We start from the raw sequence: 19,801 nt of genomic DNA on the forward strand, positions 1-19,801 counted from the left end.
CCATGGGGCTCTTGATTATTGCAAGGAAGTTGTTAAAAGGAAGAAATGGGCTTATTTTTATACAGGATTTTGTTTATCTCATGATGCCCAGTAATGATATATATGGTGAAGGGATGAGGATCTCAATAGTTTCAAAAATTCAAGAAGTCATATATAGGAATATAGTCAAATTGCTCTTTTGCACTGCCCTGGGGGGTCAGCCCAATCACTCATTTAAATTTGAATCCAAAACTCTTTGTACAATTCAAAATCCCTACCCCATAATGATGCTTTCAGAAATATATCAGCAATATCTATTGCTTGTTTACAGTGAAAAAGTTCTCCATTTATCTCTACAAAAGAAGGATTTCAACCATGCAGCCCTGTCCCTCCACCACAGAGGGTTCAGATGAAATTTTCTAAAATTCTACAACAAAACAGAAAGAAAATCATTTAAATGATTTTGCCTGTCCTATTGGGTATATAACATCCTTCTGCCACAAGGTGTATAATTATAAGTCTCTGATTGTGTATGAATTACGCGAATGTAAAACCAAATGTTTTCCCACTGGGTTGAGTATGGTGATTCCGTTTTAGGAACTTCAAAATTCACGAGTAATTTCGCTGTTTATCTTTTTTTTTTTTAAATACATTGTACTAGTCCAAACAAACTTTATAGTTTTAATTAAGTGATAACAAAGGGAGTACCCTATCCATGCAATAGAGACATGTCTTGATATTGATGACATGCATTGTGAAAATAATTGCAAATTTCAAAAAAACATTAATTCTCAAAATTCACCAAAATAATTATAATGCAATTCACCAAATAAAATAATTCATACAAAAAATGTGAGAAGATAAACCTTTTTAATATTCTTACAGAACTTTATATTTTATGTCACTCCTTTCTCGAGAAAAGAAAAACAGATATGATGTATTGCTATCAGAACTTTTAAAATTACCAATTTTTTAAGTGAACTGTACAATGAAGCAATAAAGATCTTTCATCACTTTCTCAAAATCTGAATTTTAAATCCACAATATACACCAAATGAAAAGTTAAAACACAATTTGTAGTGGGTTGAGATGTCTATAATATATTGCAACTATATTCGAGGTTTGAAATAACATATTAGATACTTTCTGAGCTAGATGTCATTGACAAAACTTTAAAGTTAAGTTTTCTAGCATACATATACATTTTACCTTACTTCCTGATTGATACATGATTTTCTGCAAATGAAGTGTGTGTTGACTAGTATGTAATCTACCAAAGGAATTATATAATTTGCACCATATCTTGTTAAAGTCAGACAAGAGAAAACCAGGTTAAAAGTATATGATGAAATTTTAATAAATAAGTTTGTCAATACAGGATAGGAAACATCAAGTTTGCATACATCTGATTTCATATCTACACTTGTTTAAATGGTATGTACACAGAAACAGAATCAAAGAAAAAAGCACTTAACACAGGTAAACCGTTGTCAACTGGTAAAGTGATGACGTTAGTAATGATGGTAAATGGAAAACACAGAAGAAAACTAGAACTACAAGAACGAGGAATTAGATGAACACATTGTGATGTAACTAGCCATGCAGTCTGTAGTATTACCTAGCATCTCTGGTTTTTGCTCGTGTCTGCATATGCTTCTTACTCAGGATGGAAACAGACTCTCCTGAAGACTTTGGACTTTCTACATTGTCAGAGTTCCTCTCATGATCTTTCTTTGAGATTTGTTTATTTTGAGAATCCTTGAAGTTACAATGAAACAAATGTCTTTTATCATTGAAATCTCCAAAACTTTCATTAAGTGGTGTGATGTTGTTTGAGATAGTGTCACACCTCTCCTCACTTGCTGGGTCTGTTATGTGGTTTTGATTGCTGTCAATACAATCTGGTGTTTTAAAAGTGTCCGATGTCTCTTCAACACTATCATGTTGAAGTCCTGTGGGTTGATCATCTGAATGACTGGAGAACAGGGACTTGCTGCTGCTCTTGTTACTGTAAACATTGATGATATTAAAAGTAAAAGTTTTTGATAACAAAGTCACATAAGCACATATGATTAATCATCAAACTCATTAATCAATTAACAATGAAGGTCAACGATGTATTATTCTAAATTGAAACCTCTACAATAACTATTCAATAAAAGTTGATAGCATTCTCTTACTAGAGTGACTACTAATATTCAAGGTATTTAGACACTCTAATAGGCCTTGACTCTGTTACAACCAATGTGTCAATCCATTGTGGTTCTCACCTTTCATTTGAGCTAAGGAGCCAGACCTTGTCCACCTGGACACGATCCTTTGTGTGAAGTGGACTGACCATGGTCAGTAGATCCAGTAGGTCATTCTCCTCCAGAACATCCTTTCCATGTAGTGTGTCCAGCAACATTTCCAGGGAAAGATGTGTAGAACTCTCCAACAAAGGAAGATACTGCTCAGGACCTTCAACCAGAATCTAAGGGAGACAACTTGTGGAACTTAATGTAACAAAATAGGCTTAGAATATGGATAATATAAGTTTAATACATCATTTTAAATAGTAGGTATGAGAGACAGCAGGTCAAAAGTCATGCAATACTTGACTAGCGAAAACAACACCTGTGATTGACAGGTTGTGTGTAGAATCAGATACGGAGCTCAGGGCCGCGTGGTTTCCTGAGTGATAGAACAGGGAAAGGACCACTCTAATCTTAGTAGGTATTGCTATAGTCATGATAGGCGATGACAATAATAGATAGGTTACTGGGAGGGGGAGCAATGATCAGGTACATTTGTTGTCACACGTGGCTTGTTAATGATATGCAAAAAGGCGGGGCGGAAGGAAAGTTGCTAAACTTAAGTATACATGATATTAGGATTAGAGAGGGAAAGCTAAAGATGAGAATGGAGAACAAGAGGAGAACGCTGAAGGAGAGGGAGCTTCCCTGGACGGGAAGGGAGAGCTTCCTTGGTGTGAACACAAAGGAGAGAAGGAGAAGAGAGGACAGGCAGAGGTGAGGGGAGAGCCAACAATGGTCATGGAATTAATAAACTGTATAACCAAGTAGACACAACACGAAGAAATAAACTATTGTAAACCATATGGTGTTGTTGTGTTACATTAAACTTGCACATTGGTACACTTTATAATACATGTGGGTCAATGGGCCGCATAATTCACCTGGCATTCCCTATTCAAAATAATTTCTTTATGTGTATTGACCTTGAATATAGGAGATCAAATGGTTCTTGGTTTTTTCTTTTGCAAACTTTGTTGGGTATCAACCCAGAAACATTCCAGTCTTGATTCTAGGCTTTTTAGAAGAAGTTGTTTGATTTCTTAAAACCTTTGATTCCTGAGATCTCAATTATGCATTAAGGTCATTTTTTTTTTGCACACTTTAATTTGTTCAGCTTCCTTTCATATAACTAGGAACCTATCAGCAAAATATCATAATATCTATGCCTTTTGATTATGAGAGGGCTTCAATTAAAGGCACACATTCAGTCCTTGAAGCTTTTGTAAACAAACCCTCGGTCAATTTTAGTTAAACACACATTTTATCTTTATCCTTTTAAACCCTACTACTACTTAACAAACTTTTAAACTTTTTACAAGTGCCCCTAGGCCTGTGTATCCCTTCAGACCTGATGAACCTATAATACAGAATAGTTAAGCATAAAAGGATCATCAGAAATATGAAAATAAATATTTATCTGTTTGGAATGTCATGGTATATTTTTTTATGACATCATACAATTGTTATGAATGAGAACCCCCACCCCCTCCTTTAAAACAGTCTTGCAGGAGGGAAAATATACAAGCAGTACATAATGATATACAAGCAGTACAGAATGATTAAACACAAGTTGGGAAAGGAATAAATCAGAGAATATAATTCTGCTTAAAGCAACTATAATGTTGAAAATCATTAGGAGAAAAAATATAAAAAGGTGATATTTTCCAAGAGTTTTTTTTATATAAAACTAACACTTCCTAATTTTCTTCTCATTACTTAAATTAAAAGTGACTACAACAATTCTTGGTTGATATCTAACAAGTGGCTCAATGGGCCTAAATCACTCACACCTGCTTCTAGAGCAACTTTGAAGTTGATCTAGGTCATTTATATGCAGAAAATAACTTATGCTGATTACCATTCTTTTCTATTAAATTATCAGAGTAGATTAGATAGGTTTATTCATGTAAGAAAATCAATGTTTATGATTTTAACATATTTGACCCCTGTGACTGTAGGTCAAGGTCATTCATTTAAACAAACTCTGTAGCCCTTCAACCCAGCATGCGAAACAGGCCCAATATGAAGTCCCTTCACCCATCATGCCACAAGACCAATATCAGGTCTCTGTGTCTGACAGTTATTGAGAAGAAGTTGTTAAAAAGAAAAAGTTGATGTCAGAGGGCCGGACAGATGGATAAGGAATGCCACACCATAGTATGTTTAATAACGTAACTGTGAAATTATCTATAAATTCTACAGTGAAATAACGAAGTCCGCAGATGATGATACCTTGACAGATATGTAAATACATCTGCCCACCTTTTCTATAGCTGTTGGTGGTAAGAGAGATGTCAGCTTCTCCACAAAAGTACCAGCCAGCTGATGTAGGGCTCCCAGAAAGTGCTTCCCATACTCTTCTTCAAATTCATCCCGAAAGTAAGCTTCTCTTTGATTCTGATGTGCTAGCAGTGGCAGGAAAAATTTACGAAAGTTCTTCTGGGCGGAGTGTAGACAAGACAACTCTTTTTGAACCTGTTTAAAGATTTCATGAAAATATCTTTAAATATGAAACAATATCAAATCTATAATTTTCCCCTATAATTAAAGAAGCATCAATTGAAATGGTTTCACTATGGAAACATAAAAAATAATCCTCTAAAACAGTTCAATTTTTTTTCAGGTTTTGGGGGCTGAAATTTGACCCCATTCCAAATGGCAAAAAATCAAGCTTATTGCCCCAAATAAGCTTGTTTTTTTCCTTAGTTGTATGAGTAAAAAAATGTAAAAAACAAAGTTTTACTTCATTCTTGTTAATGCAATCTATCATACAGAAATGCTGCTTTGATTAATGGTGGCGTGATACCTGATGAGACTCGTCATGCACAGTACATACTTGTACTTTCGTTTCTGCAACTTGCTGAATGTAAAAGTGAAATGTTTGTCTGTGCATGCTACTAGGAAAATAGCAAGGGGAAATTCCAAATCTGAAAGGGTCCCTGACCCCAGTCCCCATAAGTGCAGAAATTACACAGAAAAAATATCCAAGTCTACTACATTCAAAGAATTTCAATCTCAGGAAAAAAATAAGTGGTAGATATATAGCAGGCCCATGATAAGCTTTGAAAGGTATATACCTAACTTATAGAATGCTTACCGCATGTTTGCAGTGACTGCCTTTGCGGGGAAAGTAATTGTTCAACACCATCAATGTATCATCATGGCTGTTCTTCAGTAACTCCATAGCCCACTGAAAGTAAATTATATCATATAGTATATATGCACTCTTGATTTGTTGATACCTTTATAAGACACAAATTAAACCTTACATAATACATCATGACACTTGAAGTGTGATCTCTATACTGTTTATACTCTTATGGGGTTATTATTGTTTTAATCATTGTAAAAACATCAATGAAATAAAATTCTTGAATATTGTTTCCATTTTGAAAGTTCCTCATCAAACTAAACAGCACAACAATGAAGCTCATTAACACTGAACAATAAGGCAGAGCTATTTTGTAATTCAATTGTTAAAACAATTGGTGATTTTATTAAGAAACATTCTTAATTTAGAATGTCTAAAAATAAAAAAATGTCTTTGATATAATAATAATATAAAATCTTTTGACAGTAAATACAGTACCTTCATTTTCAGACCTATGCTGAGTTTGCTGTACAGTTTAAATGGCACTGCATCAGGAACTTCTCCATAAATGAAATCTAGGTGATTGACAACTACAGGATAGTATGATACATTGTCAGTAGTCACTATGTTGTATAGCATAGCTATAGAGAGATAGATCTTCGGAACATCCAGCTCATCAAGGTTGTCATGGTGACGATTTAGAATACCTGCAACATAGTTATCCAAGAATTGCCAGGAAAATGTTTAATAAATAGCTATAGATGCACATGTAATTATATAAATGACTCATTCTAAATTACCATTGCTGTTCAAAGGATGTTAAACAAAACTAAGCCAAACCTAACCCCAGAGGCTAAATTAAAAGACCCAGTACAAAAGTACATACATCTTTTTAAGACCAGCATTGTACCAAAAAGACATATAGTAATGCAATTTTTATCAATCACAATCCTTGCTGAACTTGATTCATTTGAAGCACATAGCAAAGCATTTCCATAATGTTGATCAAAAATGGTTAAAAATCATGTCAGGTGATCATGATCATGATCTTGACTTTGTCTATCCACTCATAGATGCAGCCCAGATTAATATTGGTGAGGTAATAATGAAAGACTGCAATGCCATATACTGTACACATGTATTGTATATACATCCATTATTATGTTTTTTCATCACTATATAGCAATTTGTAGTGAGTGGTAGATTCTCACAGTATGATGTAGACAATTTACATGTTATTCAAGAAGTCCTCACACCATCACATGGAGACAAACATGAATATAAACCATAAACCAGTCACCCAAAACAAACACAAAATACACATACATTATGTAACCCTGGTAAATACTAGCCACAATATACCGCTCAGCTAGAGAGATCTTCTCTTTAGCTCGATCGGTTGAGCGTAAGACTATATATATAGTAAGCCATTTAATTTATCATGCGCTCTGTTACATTGGCGCACATATATGCATCCTGCATACAGCAGAGGCCGTTCCTATATGACCATAACTGTAATTGGACGTTAAAAATATTGAATGCAATTTTGGGTTTTAGTCAACAGTGACCAACTTTTAAGACAAATTGTATTACCTAATGTACATATACATGTACTTTAATTCAGATCCTTATAAGACTATTTAATATATATATACAGAGGTACATATGCATCCAATGGGCCGCAGTGACAAATTATTAGAACGAATACTCATACCCTGCCTACAATGCTCATCTGTCAGAAATTGTCCGTCCGTCGTCCAGAGCTACATTATCGCAGCTAACAAATGATATACATTATTATGTACTTCAAGTCATGAATATGACTGTCTGCAATATAAGTGAGCTTAAATTATATAGCTTGGATCTCATTTATGATCCTTAAAAATGGCAATCATATAGAAATCAAAGTACTGGAAGTACTGTAAACGAACATTATTGTTTAATGCAAAATCAGTAATCTTCTAAGTTTAAAGTTGATAAATTTACTGATATTGGTTTAGGAATTAATTACAAATAATTTGAAATGTTTGCAGCTGTTCTGATATGATTGAACACATGCATGTTTCTGTAAGGTCCTAATTGAAATTGGAAGTTTGTTGATCTATCTTGGATGGATGAAAATAAAATATGTCTTCTTTCTTTCGGGAAGGCATCATCAGTTATAATACAGCCAGGACTCTGTGACCTTATTGATGCCAACTTCTAATATGCACTAAATTTAGGCTAGTTCCATCGTTAGTTTAGCATATTTCAACTTAATATGATGAAACACACATAAAGAACTACTGAAAACCAAAACCAGAGCTGCTAATCAAGGCCCGCATTAAGAATGTATCCTATTGAAACTGTACTCAAGCAGGTATGGTACTTCAAAACAAAAAACTTGACTCCTTTTGTTCAGGAATCATTTGATGTTAATAAATCTTTATATGAGAAGATATACTTCTGGTATAATTACAGTATTGTACACAATGTGATAAAGAATAACAACCATATAAAGACTATCTTCATCAAATAATTCAGCAAACAGGAAAAGAAAACTTCAAGCTTCATTTTCAACTTCAAAGCTGATAAAGGTTACAGTCCATTCGATGGGATGACACATTCCCTATTTATTGTCCCTTTCCAATGTTGATCATCCAATCATAGTGAACCACACAGTTCAGCAATGTAATTGCACAAATCACATCCTTTATGTGGAGAGAACTTTTTATGGGGTGTTATAAGATTCCATAACTGTATGCAAATTTGTGAATCATTCCATATCTATATCTATACCGTACGTGTATATATTTACACATATCAAAATTGGAATGACACAGGAGATTTGCAAGTTTAAGTTCACCATCAGTCATGGGAGGTTTATGTAAAATGTTGTATTTACCGGGGTAATTAGTAATTTTGATAATATATTTATGAAGCTCTATTCTGTACTTTCTACCAGTGCTTATATTAGAGAATGGACACAATTATATGTTCTCCAATGTCAAAATTAATCATATGTAAAATATTAGGGGTTTATTTGACCGAGACGTATTTAAAATTTTTGTAATAATTCGCCATTCGAGGCCTGATTGCCGTCATAGTTGAATTACCAAAATGGACCTGAAATCAATATTTTTAAAAGAGAATGATCTGTGACTTGAATATTTCATAAAAATAATTTAATACATCGTTTATTAACTTCATTCAGATCTTCAGACACCACATAATTTGTGAAGTCATATATAGAAATATATGAACCATTTTGTTATTGATTTATAGTTCATACAAGTAAGCACTAGATGTAAGCAGTAAGTATATGTACCGCTATCTACTGGCATGACTTTGAGTACAGTAGACTACACTCGCTTTGTGGATATTGACAGGATAACATATATTTACATACTAATTCAATTTTAGAATTGTAACTGAAATCTTGTAACAGCATGGCACAAATAGTCATCTGAACATTTGTTGTATATTGAAAAAATACTTAAGGTAAATATTAACTCATTTGCTTGACTTCAATTTTCAGTTTATCAATTCATTGATTACTCCGTGTTTGAAGTATGGTGTAGTGAGAATTTCAAGTCTTGATCATGACTTGATGAAAATTCTAAATTAACAAATTATTAAAATGAATTTGTTTGAAAAATAACACAAGTTCCACAGCAATATTATATAGAGTATCAATCACAATATATCAGAAGTTATAAAACTACAGATAACAATTAACGGCTGAATATCAAATTAAGTGAATATCACAAGTATTTTTGCATTTGTTTTTTTAGATAATCCGGATTTCCGTCTTTAAAAAAATTACCTAGTAGACGTAGTGCATAGTAAACGTAGCCATGTAACAGCTGATTTTAATCAGATTGACTTAACATGAACTTAACACCGTCTCAGTAGTTCGTCACAATCGAAAATTTGGTCGTGAATTCGGTATTTTGCAAATTATTTCAAAATACTTCCAGGTAAATGAAAAAAAAATTCTCGTAAAAATATCGATTTTGGGTCCACTATCGGCCATTTCGGTAATACAACTCTAACGACAATCGGGCCGCGATTCGCAAATGAATAATTAATTTAAAATTCGGTCAAATAAACCTCTAATATTTTATATATGATACAATTAGGCATTGAAGAACATATATATTGGTCAATCCTCTGAAAATAATGCCAATTTATATTATAATTAAGCCCCATTTTTGTTTCGTTTTGGTATTTCCAAGTCCGCTTCACGTGTGGTCCGTTTCAGTAAATATTCTCGTCTTTGCCGAAATAAAAACAAGCTATATATATATATAATTGTTCATTTTAAACATGACAACTGCCAACCACACGTATCCAACAAGAGATCCCAGAGGGATCTTGGCGCCCACCATTGAATGATCTTCATAGGTTCCATGTCAGATTGATCTTTTCTCTACTTTTCCCTTCATTTTACTAATCTGTGCAAATTGAGACATCCCTCCAGTGCTTTTCAAACAAGGGAATCCTAGCTATATAAGAAATTTGAGATTTAACGATAATGGCTGTTTGTTTGCCAGGTTGTTTTCAGGACAGACTGGTCCAAAAATGCAATACAAGGGACCAAGGGGAACCTATATATGAAATTTGAGAAAGATCCATTCAGTACTTTGAGAAATAGAGATAACAAACTTCAATTGTCAAAATCCAAGATGGCGGTCTGTCGGCCATATTGTTTTCCAATTGATCTCAAAATACAATTAGCATAACGAGGCACCAAGGGGAACCTCCATATGAAATTTGAGAAAGATCCATTCAGTACTTTCTCAGAAATAGCGATAACAAACTTCAATTGTCAAAATCCAAGATGGCTGCCTGTCGGCCATGTTGTTTTCTGATTGGTCTCAAAACGCAATATGCATAACTAGGCACCAAGGGAAACCTACATATGAAATTTCAGAAAGATCCATTCAGTACTTTCTCAGAAATAGTGATAACAAACTTAAATTGTCAAAATCCAAGATGGCTGCCTGTCGGCCATGTTGTTTTCAGATTGGTCTCAAAACACAACATGCATAATTAGGCACCAAGGGAAACTTACGTATGCAATTTGAGAAAGATCCATTCAGTACATTCTCAGAAATAGCGATAACAAACTTCAATTGTCAAAATCCAAGATGGCTGCCTGTCGGCCATGTTGTTATCCGATTGGTCTCAAAACGCAATATGCATAACTATGCACCAAGGGAAACCTTCATATGAAATTTGAGAAAGATCCCTTCAGTACTTTCTCAGAAATAGCGATAACAAACTTCAATTGTCAAAATCCAAGATGGCTGCCTGTCGGCCATGTTGTTATCTGATTGGTCTCAAAACGCAATATGCATAACTAGGCACCAAGGGAAACCTACATATGAAATTTCAGAAAGATCCCTTCAGTACTTTCTCAGAAATAGCGATAACAAACTTCAATTGTCAAAATCCAAGATGGCTGCCTGTCGGCCATTTTGTTTTCCGATTGGTCTCAAAACGCAATATGCATAACTAGGCACCAAGGGGAACCTACATATGAAATTTGAGAAAGATCCCTTCAGTACTTTCTGAAAAATAGCGATAACAGAAATTGTTTACGGACGGAGGGACGGACGGACCACGGACGCAGGGCGATTTGAACAGCCCACCATCTGATGATGGTGGGCTAAAAATGTTATTGTTGATATCATCTGAATATTGCCGTAAGAAATCTGGCACTTCGATTGTAAACCCCCTGCCAAAGTCGTGGAAGAATCGACCAATCAAATTGGTTTAACTTTTGATTTCCGTAATCTTGCAGTTACCTCCCTTACAACAGTAAATATGTTCCAAGTATCGCCTACAACAAGCAATCCCGTGCACATAAAAAGATATTATCATTTGTATTGGATTTATTGGTCATTTTCGTCAAAGGAAATTGGTATATGGAAATTGATGACAACGTTAACGCTATGACAAGTCACCCTGACCACAAATGCCACCTAATTGTAAGTCTATACATATGTACAGTTCTTTCTCGCAAACACCGTTAACACGTACAGTAACCTATAGTATGATACAATGTATCGTCTCGTATGCCGTTATTGATATATTTCTTTCTCTAAATTATAGAAATACACACCTAGTTGATAATGATGTAACATTCTAGAATATACATATTACACATTTAAGTAAATCGCGGACATATTTGCAGACCTATGCTATAATGTCAGCCGTTTTGGAATGAACATGGAAGAGCAAAACTTTCTAAACATCCGGAGACGAATGCGCCTGCGCAATAGTTGTTTACATAAATATATTGACCTGGAGTTATTCGCAAAGATCAGGTTCATTTAGTCTTAACATTTCGCTAGCATAATGCATTTCTCAAATCGTATGCATCTTCAAAACATCTACTGAATATATTTCCACATTTTCGGTAAAACTACTATATAAAACGAAGATGTTTTTGCAGGTAAATTATTTGAAGCGTAAGGCAATGGGGGCAGCCATATTTCATTGAAACAGACAGTAGATGGCGTATTGGTGAATGTGGTTACCAAATATGGTCATATTTCTCAGTCCAGTTCTTGATTGCAATAACCGAACATTAATGTTCGTTTAAAAAGTGGAAATCAGATGATTTATTGTAATAGTTCTTTACAAAATTATTACATCTATTATTATTTAGGAAATTTTATCAACTTCTAAGAGAGGATTTATAATCATTTAGGAAAATTAAATAGCGAATTTTCCATGACTAGAAATTAAATGTTTATTTCGCTTAATTTCTGCAGGCTTCAACTTTTAAATAGAATCTTAAATCACATGAACACCGGCACCTTGAACTGTTTACATAATCTTTCTCGCAAACTTCTAGTGTTCGGCGAAATGCATTTCAAGAGAAACATATCGATTCTATATATATACAGAAACAAAATAAAATGACACATCCAGATGCTGTATTCACCTTTAACAACCTGTTGATATTTGTGTTTGCAGGCATGCATCAGAATCCAGGACTCAACCTGTATCTTGGAAACCATCTTTTTTCACATGGAGCATATTCCCTCACCAAAAAATAATGTTCAAGACTGAGTCTGATGTTTCAGAAAATACGGAAGTCGAGCACCGGAGCCATTGGCATTAGCAATCACGCCTGTCGAAACACAAAATCGCACTGCATCATAACCGTATCACCATAAATATACTAGAACTGTCATGAGGGATGTTGTGTGAAAAAACTTGACTTTAGGCGCGGATTTTTTTCAGGGTAAATCTGCCGCTTGGAACATATCAGGAAATGCATGTTTGTATCAAACATTATAACGATGCAGAAAATGGGGGTGAGGACAAAACCCGGAATGCACTCAGGCGTGAAGAGATTTTTCATAATATTTTGTATCTATTAGGACATATCTCCGTTATTACTGAATGGATTTTTGTTCGGACACCAGCAGTGAAAGGGTTGATTTATCCCCTTTAAACTGGTATAAGTAATATTTAACAGTATCAAAAATTAGAAGTGAAAGTGGTGGCCGGAATGAACCCATATGGAATAAAAATGTCAATATTTACAACTGTTTTCGTTAAAATAAATACCCATATCTCAAATATTACTGAACAGATTTTTGTTCGGGAACCACACAAAAACGGGGAATTTAGTACACTTTCATATGATATAAACTGTTTGAATACATGTTCGATATTACTTTCAAAAGTGGTGGCCGGAATGAATTGATATGGTGTGAAAAAATAGCAAAATCGTCAAAGTTACATGCAAATTTCCATCTTTATTGGTCCATAACTCTTTTATTACTTAACCGATTTCTGTTCGGAACACACTCTGGACAAGATAATTTTATAGGCTTTAAGCTGATATAACCTTTATCTAAACACCAAATTAAGTGACCCCGCATTTGATATTCAATGAAATTAGTTTTTTGTTTGAATGAATTACCTTTAAAACAAAATTCTACCATAGTAGCTATTGCAAAAAGCCCACAATCGTAGCCATTATTTTGATCCTGTACATCTAAAATTTTGACTGGGATACTACTTTTATTATTACCGTAAATACTACAAAGCTGAAGTTCGATTGACGGAGTATTAACTGTATGATTTTCTTTTGATGCTAAACTGTCTAGAACGGATATATCTCCATTACTTGTTTGAAAACTTGTAACCCAGTGGTCTCTTCCATTATGGTGAATTTGAACAGAAGGTGAAACTACAGATTGAGAAGCTATTTGGTTTTTCCATTTGCATTTATTTGAATCATATACTGGAGCTAAGTTTGTCAACTGAAAACCATTCAAACCAGGAAATTGTTTAGACATTATTGATTGTACTTCATTTATAATATCAGAACAAATCCATTCTTTATTGGAAATTTTAAGTTTATGGCTTTCACTTAAGTTATTTACCCATGGGTTTTGTAGCGACTCTGTGTTATCAGCGACTTTACGTTTTTTAACAAGTTGTACATTATCTTTCGCTAATATTACATGTATCAGAATCTTCTAACTGAAATCTTAATTTCTTTTTGGAACACGTGGTTTCCTTTTTTACAGGACTTAAAGTTTCCTTTTTAATAGATTGGTTTGTAGGAGTCTTTATTTGTTGAATAGGAGTTTTTGATGGACCTAGTTTTTTCGTAGATTTTGGCGTTTTAGGTGGCGTACTATCTACCATTATTGTATCATTATCTTGATTAAGAGTAACCGAATCAGGTGCCGCAATTACATCCCTATCATAATCGTTACATCTTGGGGTTTTTTCTGCCTGATTTTTTATCGTTTCTTTTTAAACTGTTTTTAGATAACTGTTTTAAACTAACGGTTCTTTTACTGTCTACAATTTCATCCCCCATTTTCATTCTAGCAGCCATGATATGGTAACAAGTTCCAGTAGACGGACATTGACAAGTTTCCTTTGGATATAATGTAACTGCATATTTAGAATTGTTGTTCCCCCCTGTGGTTGTTCCCACATACAACGAACGCTTTTTGATTTTCAACAAAAGTGACACCATTATTTTCTAAAACTAATCTAGCTAAACATACCTGAAACAGATTTTTATTTGATGGTTGACTTTTATTTTCTAAACCTTCTTGAATATTATCAGTTATTTGTTGTTTGTCGGTTTTGAGATCGTTTGATATGTCTACTTCTTTAGATTCACTAACTTTACTAACATTAGGCTCTTGAACTGATTCACTGTCTTGGACTGGATTATCTTATAAGTAGTATATAATTGGCTTCCTAGTTAACAGTCATCGGCCAGCGTAAGCTCATCTAAAGATTAATTATATTCATCAAGGTGTGAACGAGCCGCCCGTTACCTGGTCATGGTGACCGGTGTACCGTATAGGCCTATATAGTATGTTGTTTTAGTATAGACGTAGTGTGGTATCGGCTTGGACATACTCGTAAAATGGCGTCCGTGAATTTCAACTAGGTTCATTCCGGCCACCACTTTTGCACCGAATTTGTAATGAATATTAATAAAAGTTATATCAGCTTAAAGCCTATAAAATTATCTTGTCCAGAGTGTGTTCCGAACAGAAATCGGTTAAGTAATAAAAGAGTTATTGACCAATAAAGATGGAAATTTACATGTAACTTTGACGATTTTGCTATTTTTTCACACCACATCAATTCATTCCGGCCACCACTTTTGAAAGTAATATCGAACATGTATTCAAACAGTTTATATCATGTGAAAGAGTACTAAATTCCCCGTTTTTGTGTGGTTCCCGAACAAAAATCTGTTCAGTAATATTTGAGATATGGGTATTTATTTTAACGAAAACAGTTGTAAATATCGACATTTTTATTCCATATGGGTTCATTCCGGCCACCACTTTCACTTCTAATTTTTGATACTGTTAAATATAACTTATACCATTTTAAAAGGGATAAATCAACCCTTTTACTGCTGGTATCCGAACAAAAATCCATTCAGTAATAACGGAATTATGACCTAATAAACACAATAAACCAACAAAAATCTCTTCACGCCTGAGTGCATTCCGGGTTTTGTACTCGCCCAGAAAATGGTAAGTGTAAGTTTGAAGCAAATAACGGGAAACAATTTCCGGGAAACGAATTTCGGGTCCATGTGTTTGTGATATTACCGGCTGTACATGTGTTATTGTGCACAGAGTGCATGCGTTGATGTCAGGGGTATATTCTGTTATTTCATTATCTGTTATAAATATGGGTTCATAAAGAATGACGTATAGTGAGGGGCGATAACTCGGGTCCCCGTGATTTCGTGTACGCCGCACCCGCCGATCCCCGTACCAGGAATATTGATATTAAGTTTTTTCTCAAGAACGGCTCAATGAATAAATTAATAATAAAATAATATTTTTTTTCTAATAAATTCATATTATTATTTTAAAAATCTGACAAATGAAATGAAATGAAATGGAAGTAATACCTACAACTTTAGTAATCGTCGATTTACATTTTTTAGAGTGTGATTTTGTGTACGCCGCACTCAACCGTGAAAAGTTATGGTTTTTGGCTATTTATTCGTAAATAAAGGTTTACTTTTATGATATTTTCGATTCCATTCTTTAAGTAAACCTAGTTGTTGATACAAATATAAGTGTAACCCTCACTAGCTCTGCGGTATAACTCTGACACGAGTTTATGGTTACTATGTTTTATTATGTACACTGTATATGCAATAAAAGTTACGAAACTATCACTTAATATATATGTACAGGTGTAGTTTCGGTTTCTATTTATAGCATGGTAAAATACATTTACACGGAGCTACTGTTACACAGTTATGTGAGTAATACATAATGTACAGGTACTTACCAGCGACCGGAGAGGAAGGCAATACTGTGAATATATATATATGCAGGAGCTCCGTCCTGCTTCGCAGCTAAGTGCTAAGTGAATGGGACATACATGTACACTGTCCATGATAGACAGGGTGGTGATGTGTGCTGGTAGAATTTTGCTTTAATGGGTTCAATTGGAATGAGGACTTAGAATTTGAAACTAATTGAGTGAGACGTCATCTTGTTGAATGCATTTCAAATGGTAGATTTTAAAAATTTCCAAGGGAAAAATCAGTATATATAGGAAAATGAAGAATTCTCAAACTTTACAGTAGGTAGGTAATGTATGTAGGTAGGTTAGTTAGATACTCGTTCCTTACGGAACGTAATGATAATACGGGCTAATTCGGCGATTTTGCCGGATATAATAGCGATTTGGGGACCGTAAAAATGGCTCATAGGATTATGCTGATTTTGTCCACTATTGTAAAACTAGGCTCGATCTAGGTCTGGATGTATTTGGTATACATGTACCTGTGGTATTTTTTTTGTTTGAGATATTTTGTGTCAAACATGCCAAAATCGTCATTTTGACTTACCTCAAAATTCGAAAAAAAATCCAGAATCAAATACAATGCACATATATATAGATAAATGTTTCCTGCAGAAAAGGATCTGTTTCGTATTTCGATATCTTTAACAGAACGGTCACAAGATTGTTTTGAAAATGGCCTATTTTTTCGACCTTCTCAGTATTTTTCCACTCGACAGGGGTATTTTACTTATAAATAGATCTAGACCGTCTGCTTTGATGACGCAAGGATAACGCCATCCTGAACTCATCGGGTATTGTCACTGAAATTATTACCCGAGGAGTTCCGTATGGGATAACACCGGGGACTTCACGCCGCTTACTCGTTCAACTCCAGGCTTTAGCTGCAGTCTAAGTGAGTTGTATTACATTTTTCCGTCAGGACCAGGACTTTTTGATATCTTGTTATATTAAAGGTGACATTGGAAGTGATAGCATGTTCTACTGTGACCAAATGTGTTGCTTGACAGGATCAGAATGCATCGTCAACACAGACCAGCGTTCAAATTATTTTCGATAAAACCAGACAAGCACACCCCTACACTTACAAACACATATCTGCTACCAAGGACACATATAAATTCTCCTTCTTTCCTCACACAATCACACAATGGAACCTCCTCCCGGTAGCAGCAGTACAGTGTACCACACTAGAGGGCTTCAAGGCACACATAACAAACTCAGTCCTTGAACCACCCGTAAACAAACACTACAGTAGGTTAACAAGCTCTTTTTTTTTTATCCTTTTAACCATACTAAAAAAAAACCCTCTTTATCTTTATCTTTTTAATCAGCGCCCTTGTGCACCCAACTCCACGAAATCGTTGACGGAAGGGAGTCAACATAAGAAGAAGAAGAAGAAGATAACAAGCTTCGGGTAGGCCTTCTGTAAATGTCACGTGTTCATAAGGGCCTAACGTTTTAGAGACAGGCGACGTTTAGATATGTAATATTTAATTTCTTTATTGTTTGTTTAATGAAATTACTGTGTCGTTAGTTGATGCATGTTGATGTTTTGATATCTTGATCAGCTGATATTTGTCTGTCGAGTAGCAACGTTTCGAGAATCATATCACGGACATATTTTTAGCTTACGATGACACAAACTTTCAGGGACTAGTATCAGAGACATATGTCTCTGCTAGTATATTGAACAATTTGTTTTCAATAATAGATTTTTTTTCTCAATTTTTTAATGAAATATTTAAATTCAAATGCTTTAAATTTTGAAATACAAAAGTGTAAAAGTCTTTGACCTGCCCTTTATTGAGATGGTTCTTAGGACAGGGTCAAATTATATACATTGGCAGCCATCTTGAATGAAGCATTCTGGAAGAAAAAAAAAACCCATAGATATCTTCAATTCTCTCCCCTGTATCTTGGTTTTCAAATACAGAAGTGACAAACCTTTCTTTAACTGTATATTCTTGAGATTTTATCTTTTCAGGGAGGTGAAAACCTTCTGGAATTTTAGTCATGATGAAGATTAAAGAAAAGTATGTTGAAGATTGTATTTTAAAAATAAAAAAAACACATGTATTGAGTAAAATCTTCTCTCCCATGTCCTCATTCCTTCGTCTACTCGACGCCATGTTGTTTGTTTTGGGTTCGCTGACAACACAGCACCTACGTCAAAACCCGAGAGACCCGAATAGTTTGATGAGACGCAAAATTTAGAGGTGTTCCGCGAAGAGGGCCAATACAGGGTTTGGGGTGCATTACTGAATCAATAATGCATGGGTAAAGATTACGGATCGGGAGATTTGGCGCCATAATGCATATGCAAAAAAAACCTGTATTTATTACTAAGTATACAATAAATGGCGTTATTGGCTTTCGGCATGCTAGTATATCATGTAAATGGCTAGCCGGGTTGGTTTTCATGACGTTATTGGCTTTCGGCATGCTAGTATAATATGTAGATGGCTAGCCGGGTTGGTTTTCACGACGTTATTGGCTTTCGGCATGCTAGTATAGTACAAATGTATGTAGATGGCTAGCCGGGTTGGTTTTCATGACGTTATTGGCTTTCGGCATGCTAGTATAGTATGTAGATGGCTAGCCGGGTTGGTTTTCATGACGTTATTGAATTTCGGCATGCTAGTATAGTATGTAAATGACTAGCCGGGTTGGATTTCACGACGTTATTGGCTTTCGGCAGGCTAGTATAGTATGTAGGTGGCTAGCTGGGTTGGTTTTCATGACGTTATTGAATTTCGGTATGCTAGTATAGTATGATAATTTAATTTTGTATGAAACACGCAATTTCATTGGCTGAAATAATTTTGTTATACCTCCATAACAAAATTTTTGACGTTGCGAAATGTAACGTCATTTTTGATTGGCTGATGACGTTGCGTAATAATTTATCACAGAAAAGAGGTCGCCAAAGAAAGTGAAATATCTTGGTGTGTATTAGACGAAATTAAATTATAAGAATTAACATTAATTAGTTTTTCTGTTATACAGTCATAACATAAAAAACTGAAGTGAACTCTCTTCATAAACCGCTAGAGTACACTCAAGTTTTTTCTGTTATGACTGTATAACAGAAAAAAATAATTGATGTTAATCCTTAATAAATGGCTAGCCGGGTTGGTTTTCATGACGTTATTGGCTTTCGGTATGCTAGTATAATATGTAAATGGCTAGCCGGGTTGGTTTTCACGACGTTATTGGCTTTCGGTATGCTAGTATAGCATGTAAATGGCTAGCCGGGTTGGTTTTCACGACGTTATTGACTTTCGGCATGCTAGTATAACATGTAAATGGCTAGCCGGGTTTGTTTTCATGGCGTTATTGGCTTTCGGCATGCTAGTATAGCATGTAAATGGCTAGCCGTGTTGGTTTTCATGGCGTTATTGACTTTCGGAATGCTAGTATAGCATGTAAATGGCTAGCCGTGTTGGTTTTCACGACGTTATTGGCTTTCGGCATGCTAGTATAGCATGTAAATGGCTAGCCGGGTTGGTTTTCACGACGTTATTGGCTTTCGGCATGCTAGTATAGCATGTAAATGGCTAGCCGGGTTGGTTTTCCCGACGTTATTGACTTTCGGCATGCTAGTATAACA

The 19,801-nt window shown here is 34.9% G+C and overlaps 1 protein-coding gene across 1 annotated transcript; it reads right to left on the reverse strand.

Moving 5' to 3' along the window:
• Positions 1 to 1,311: 1,311 nt before the first annotated feature.
• On the reverse strand, positions 1,312 to 12,610 carry LOC117337347. The gene is made up of 6 exons (XM_033898300.1): positions 12,305 to 12,610; positions 5,866 to 6,074; positions 5,374 to 5,466; positions 4,539 to 4,751; positions 2,250 to 2,452; positions 1,312 to 1,987 (listed from the first exon to the last, which is right to left on the reverse strand). Exons 1-6 carry the CDS (start codon positions 12,378 to 12,380, stop codon positions 1,594 to 1,596), a joined length of 1,188 nt encoding a protein of 395 aa, XP_033754191.1. The 5' UTR covers positions 12,381 to 12,610; the 3' UTR covers positions 1,312 to 1,593.
• Positions 12,611 to 19,801: the final 7,191 nt, after the last annotated feature.

Source organism: Pecten maximus, chromosome 11 (genome assembly GCF_902652985.1).
Source record: "Pecten maximus chromosome 11, xPecMax1.1, whole genome shotgun sequence".
Taxonomy (NCBI): domain Eukaryota; kingdom Metazoa; phylum Mollusca; class Bivalvia; order Pectinida; family Pectinidae; genus Pecten; species Pecten maximus.

Coding starts and splice junctions, on each gene's coding strand:
- LOC117337347 (XM_033898300.1), bottom strand. CDS start 12,380: ATGGTTTCCAAGATACAGGTTGAGTCCTGGATTCTGATGCATGCCTGC. Junction 5,467..5,865: donor GCATAGGTCTGAAAATGAAG/GTACTGTATTTA, acceptor ATTTACTTTCAG/TGGGCTATGGAGTTACTGAA. Junction 2,453..4,538: donor CACCAACAGCTATAGAAAAG/GTGGGCAGATGT, acceptor TGTCTCCCTTAG/ATTCTGGTTGAAGGTCCTGA.